At 41.4% G+C, this 6324-nt stretch overlaps 1 protein-coding gene across 10 annotated transcripts in view; it reads right to left on the bottom strand.

The window, feature by feature from the left end:
- Window positions 1-208: 208 nt before the first annotated feature.
- cald1a (caldesmon 1a) overlaps window positions 209-6324 on the bottom strand; it is a 65806-nt gene continuing 59690 nt past the window's right edge. For 7 of the 10 annotated variants that reach the window (XM_010902206.3, XM_010902205.3, XM_010902207.4 and 4 more), the window contains 3 exons: window positions 5956-6024; window positions 3989-4025; window positions 209-2053 (listed from right to left, as the gene is read on the bottom strand). In XM_010902206.3, coding sequence (XP_010900508.1) covers window positions 2040-2053; window positions 3989-4025; window positions 5956-6024 — 120 coding nt within the window. In that variant the 3' untranslated portion in view covers window positions 209-2039. Of the gene's footprint in view, window positions 2054-3988; window positions 4026-5595; window positions 5662-5955; window positions 6025-6197; window positions 6299-6324 lie in introns of those variants that run through there. The other 3 variants (XR_829449.4, XR_004575219.1, XR_004575218.1) reach the window with 3 other exon arrangements.

Raw genomic sequence — 6324 nt, 5'->3', positions numbered from 1 at the left:
CCCTGATTGGCTGTGGCAGTGAGGTCTATTGTTAGAGATTGAGAAAGCCATTTATACTCTCACCCATTCAACCTCTAACAATGACTTAACTTTTGGTGATTATCATGAATTTGGTTCTGAATTCCAAAATGTCCAAAGACAGTCTGACAGCCAAATATATAGGGTGTCCAGTGGTTAAAAGAAGTAGACCATAAATATGACAATTTGGAACAGTTTGTATCTTTTTATTGCTGTTGTTGAGTCAACGGTACAGTTTATATCATTTGTTCTTTAGGAAACTACCCACTACTATGAGAAAGTTTTATCCAAAACTAGAAAATACAAAGTGTGCCTTGCATAGTTTGAACTATACCCTATAGTTTGAAAATGTAATAACAAAAACTGACAAAAAAGCAAAATACCAAAATATGAAATAACAGCAATGTAACAATTATATTTTGGTCAGACGAGGTCATGGAATGTCATTGTCAAGGAATCGCACATCCCAAAGCCCCTGCCAGCCTTTCTATAATCCCCATATTATCAAAGCATGTCATGCAAAACTGCCAAAATGTCTATAATAATGAAATGTGAAACATAACCTCAATAAAAACTGAAACAGCTAAAGTCATACTGAGTTGGCAAAGTGTGAATACCGTATATGCTGTGCCTTTGTTTGCTGCTGTTTACTGCAATAAGACCTTAGGATCATTGTATGTAAAAGAAAATATGCCATAAACACAATATTAGATGTCACTATGTAATTTTTAGACAAATCCAACCCAGAACAAGTGTCAAACAAGTGTCTCATAGAGAGAAAATCCTTTTCCTGATTGACTTGGTCCCCTATCAATGTCAATATCTAAATTTGCACTTTCACATTGCTTTTGTTTGTACATCATTTGAGCTTCAATGGCAAGGAAATATACGGCTTAAATGGATGCCATTTCAAGGCACAAGACAATCATACTGTACGTTTCCAAACCTGGTTATATATTTTATCGTCATGCTCAGACAAATTCCCTGACAACGCTAAGGTTTTTAAATAACCTCCTAAACAGAAGCCTTTAGAGATGGTTTAACATATGAATTAGTAAGACTGGTTTAAAATCTGTTCCATAAGGTAATGTTGTAATGTTTAACAAAATGAATTAGAGACTCAAACAGCAGATATAAAAGCTACAAAAACAGCCAAGACAGAAAGAAAATAATGACAAAACCCATAAAAAACATAAATAAAATGAAAAGATAATGAGCGTTATAATGGCCGTCTTGATATTTCACTTTCCTTTAGTTGCTTGCACTTCCTTTAATTGCCTCTTGTCGGTTGGTAGTCATTTTAGAGTACAAAAGCAAAACAAATCTTGAATATAAAGCTGTAATACAAGATACAGTATAATATTTATAACGTCATGTACTTATGTGCTAACATACATTAACTCAGACCATTGACGCATTACTGGTAAGACACAAAGTGAAATAAGCTAAGTCTACAGGGTGCTTATAATCTCTATCCTGAAATGGTGAACATGTATAAAATAGCTATGTGTTAAGCCTTGCTTTAAATATAAATACAAAATAAGTGATCGATGGACAACATGGAGTGAGCAGACATAGTACTGATGGTAAATATCTCTTTGGAAACCTCCTCAAAGAAAAGTAACGTTGCTCCACAGTTTAAAAACTACCAAGGTAGTGTGGAGCACAAGGGAAACACATCAAATTTCTAAATCTTTTTTTTTTCTTCGTCCGCAAGTTTTTGCATATAAAATATAAAACAAAACCATCATATCGTCAAACTTCCAAATTTCACAGCATATTATTCATTATTTGTTTTAAGTAAATGAAAGTGAATCTTTGTGCAAAGGCACTGCTCTGCAATATTACGCGATGGTGGCCATTTGTTTCAGTACAGTGCTTATTAAATAGAATCTCCTGTCTCTCCATTCCTTGGGCTCACTCAGGGTGGTGGTCTTTTATTTTTTGGTATAATACACATAGAAAAGGAAGAGTCTTGGATTGTCTTGGTCCCCGCCAGCCTTTAGAAGCTCTTTGAGTCATTAGTGTCCCATACCTGTGGAGAGGGAAACAAGCCTATCAGGGATACAGTCAGCACTGGAACTTGTACCACTGTTTTGAGTAACGTCAATCATGTGTATGTGTTCTACCGGTTCGCTGAAACAGGTAGAAGAGCAATCTTAACTTGGCTCAAGCACCCTCGTAGGTGCTGAAACTCCCTATTCTCAACCACAGACTACAGGACACCCCGTTTCTTGAGCCCGACTTCTTTACTGACGCTTGAATACAATGGGGAGACAGAGCTGTAATGATTCTTTTATTTCCCAGTTGCTTCTGGGATATTGGCACGGGTGATGTCGGCTTAGATGTGTAAATGTGTTAGACATGTTAGCAGCTGCGTAGGCTACTTTTGTCAAGCAGGGTGACATACAGTTAACGTTTTATCAACACTTCTATCCATCACAGATGTAGTCTACTGGAAAGCCGAAATGCTGCCAAACTGGAGATTTAAACAAGTTAAAGTGTCTGTCTTGGATGTAATCTGGATCAGGTTTTAAAATTTGCATTAGGACTACACAGGACCCCCTGAGAACATGAATCAGGCTTCTACGTGGGAAGTTGCTTGCTGTTGCTTGCTGCTAATTTTGGTGTCAGATGCCTTTCTATTATCAATTGTATAAGTGAAGCCAGTTATGCTGCCATTTGACCTTCATTCAGTCACAACAAAGGCGAGGTAAATGAATAGGTGTGTGTGGATGTATGTGTGTGTGTGTGTGTTAGGTGTTGAAAGGTTAGACTTGTGTAGCTATTTAAAGTGTCACACCATAACACATTTAGCTAGGTTCACTTCTGTTTGTCTGGTATTGAGATGTTCCAAACACACCAAAATCGGAATCTCACCTTGCCTGAACTCTGAGGTGAGTTTTTTGTATAATGCTTTCAGGACACACCGACTAGAGGGAACGAATGGGCGTGCATTTAGGATGCAGAATACCAGACATTCCATCTGTCCCCATTTATCATAACCTGCAGTTATGCAATTATTACTTATTACAATTATAAACAAAACTCTTGGGATTTTATGTAATTAAAATCTTTATATTCTTAATTGAACAGTTGCAAAAACAATATTTGGTTGTCATCTTTCCAAACGATATGACTTTGGATGCAGCAGTTGTTAGCTAAAACCATAATGGTAATTGACTAAGGCTGTAGCAAAAGCTAGCCAAAGAGACACTTTACTTGTTTTTGGATTATTTTTAGTGCTCCACGCGTTCTGCCAACACCACAATGCACCTCCACTTCTGCTGTGGCAATGTTTGCTAACAGAGGAAGGGGTCAGTTGTCTGTCTGCTAGCCACTGACAAGACAAATTGTAAAGACTAGTAATGTGTCACACTAACAGCTGTTCATTTGTTCGCAGCCTGGAAGGTCCGATTCCCGATGACAGAATCCAGGTCAGGGACATCAGTAAATGCAAGGGGTTCAGCGGAAGATGTTTGGGACAAACGATACGTTACACCAGACACATCTGACATCCCTGAAAGCCAAACAGTTCATTCTAATGGGACAAAAGCGTTGTGGAATGCCGGACGCTTTGGAAATAGAACACAATGCACAAGAGGCATCGGAAAACACTGTTGCCAGAGAGCCAGAAAGCAAATCGAGGATTTACAGCATGGCAGCAGGCTCCACAGGCACTGTGTCACTGTGACAGGGAGGAACTTATGGGTGCTGGGAGAAGGTGAGGAGAGCGGTGGTCATGCTTGGCCACGTTGGTCAATAACCCAGTGAGGACCGTTCGACTTTTACTTTTTTAGGTGCTTTCTGAACCAGTGTCGCTTTTTTGGTGTGGATCAGACACACTCTAAACCGATCCTAGATGAGTTTGAACTGATTCAGTCTGGTGGGAACTTGATCTCAAAGTCAACTGACCAGTCACCTTAAACCTCCAAGGCTTGAGATTATGTCAGTAAGAGGATGGACTCACCGTTGGTGACAGATTTAGTCTCCCCTCTGCCAGTCACCTGAGAGAACAAAGATAGAGAGGGAAAGGAAGTCAGAGAGATAATAAATCCATACCCAGAAGTAAACCTTTTAAAAGTCGATTTAGCCATGTCCTGTGAGAAGCTGTGTGCACACTGCTGAAACCTTTCAAGATCAGGCAATGGTTGGACCAAATTGATTACTTCCACTTGAAGTTTAATTAAGCTTGAGGGGGTGGGTTAAATGGCCAATTAATACAATGGATACAGCCTTTAGCTATGGTGTATTGGCTGCATAACACAAACCCCTGAGGTGCCGTGATGCTTTTATGAACCAGCTACCAATGCAATTAGAACCGTAAAAAGTAATTTGTTGTTACACCCCTCATATACATTCTATTACTGCAGCTTTCAGCCAATAAGGATTCAGTATTCAAACCACCCGGTTTATAATGTGGATTCTGTTTTTGGTCAATTTAGGGCCTTCAGTGGAGAGGTTTGATTGATGCCATAAAAATAAACCAAAAAGCCTATACCAATCAAACGGGCGATTTGGGAAACAACGTTAAACAGAGTTCACACCAGAGATTGCATCCGGTCCTACTCTTCCAAACCCTGCATCTGTAAACATACAAAGGCACTAAGCCTAATGACAACGTCTCTCACTGCGGGAGCAGTTGCCTGGCTGTTTCCCAAATGGCATCAGGTTCCCTAGAAAGTGAACTCCTTTTGACCCGACTCGATCCTAGTGCCATTTTGGAAGCACACACTAATAACCACCCCCAACACAAAAATGAATCCCTTTCCTCTTGGTTCCGCATGCCCCCTCCATGTTCTCATTCGGTTCCCCTGACCATAACCGCTAGCTCGGCTATCTTCTGCAGCTCTGTGCATGGTCGTCAATCGTCATCAATAATCAGCGGCCTAATGTGCCTCCAGGCCTACAGATCTATGTGGTTCACCACAGGGTTGGACTTCACTCCTGGCTGGCGGCGAAGAGCCGTGCGTTCAGCTATAAAAGGACTTCAGTGCTAAGGCACGCCAGGGCATTTTTACGAGCCACTCCGTTCCGGGGGCCAAATTTAGAGCCGCTCCATGAATAAATGTCATGATCGTCTTTTTTATCTGCGACCTATGCTCGTAAATAATGGGAGGGCATGCATTGGGTTTGTGGCCACACGTGGACTATGGAGTGCCATGGAGTTCTGTTCTTATGGGGTCGCGGTAGAGGTCGCAGATAGCTGCCCTTACAAACGCCTGTTAATGATGTGGTGAAAAAAATCCACATGTTACATTGTGTATAAAACGAAATGGATCTCTACATAAACTGAAACAGAGTAAAATGGACTATGAAGCATGGGAAGCATACTGTGTCAAGAGGGGCATGGAAATGAGAGAAAGGAAAACATATTTTTATTGCATTTTTAACCCGCAGCCAGAGTGTAGCTTTTCTGATACCAGATCTGTAAGTGCTGCCTTGCCAGCTTTTCATGGCCTTTGCTACAAACAGATTTGGGACCAGGGCAGAGCGTAGCTTTACCAATAGACTAAAGCAATGAAGACAAGTGATATTAATTAGTGCAGTGAAGCTGACATCTTTAAACATCTTTACCTCTCCAGGGTTTCCAGACTAGTTAACACGGAAGTCAACTAGCTAAGAGAGCTCTTCTTCAGAGCTCTTCAAACAAAAACAAGACAAAGCAACAAGCCGACGTTATCCTCCTAGCAGGCCAATGTATGTTCAATATCACTCATGTCACCGATGTCTACTACTACTGGGCTTTAAACCGTTACCCAGGTATTGTGAAGTGCACTTCGTGTGTACGTATGGTGAGTGTGCATTGTGTCCCAGTTGGCCCCCTATTCTCTATGTAGTGCACTATTTCCTAGGGGTCAGAGTGATATTTGGGACACAGTTATGGGACTGTATGTGTGGGTAGGGACCTGCATGTGCGTGCTTGTGTCAGTTCACCTTGGCCGGGGAGGAGCCTTTGTTTTCCCACAGACTTCTCTTGTTGGTCACGTCTCCTGGCTTCAGGTCCTGCAGAGAGAGGGAGAGGAAGAGGGAGAGGGAGCGGGGGAGGGAGCGGGGGAGAGCCATGCATTAGCGTCTGTAGTCATCAACGAGTCACATTCAAGACAACGACCTCTCCAGCCTATAAGAAGTACTTCAACGTGACTCGCTAAAGACAAGGCTGTATGATGATACATTACCTTAGGTGCTGTGAAAAGGTGTTAGAGAGAAGGTAGAAAGAGAAGTCCAGCAAGAAGGCAAAGGCACGACAAGGTGGACTATCGGCTAGAGACGTGCTCAGCTATTAGAAAAAAAGGGAAAACGGTC

This window comes from Esox lucius, chromosome 23, assembly GCF_011004845.1.
Source record: "Esox lucius isolate fEsoLuc1 chromosome 23, fEsoLuc1.pri, whole genome shotgun sequence".
NCBI classification, from domain to species: domain Eukaryota; kingdom Metazoa; phylum Chordata; class Actinopteri; order Esociformes; family Esocidae; genus Esox; species Esox lucius.
The sequence above is the reverse complement of the archived record's forward strand: the minus strand, read 5'-3'. Positions and strand labels throughout refer to the sequence as shown.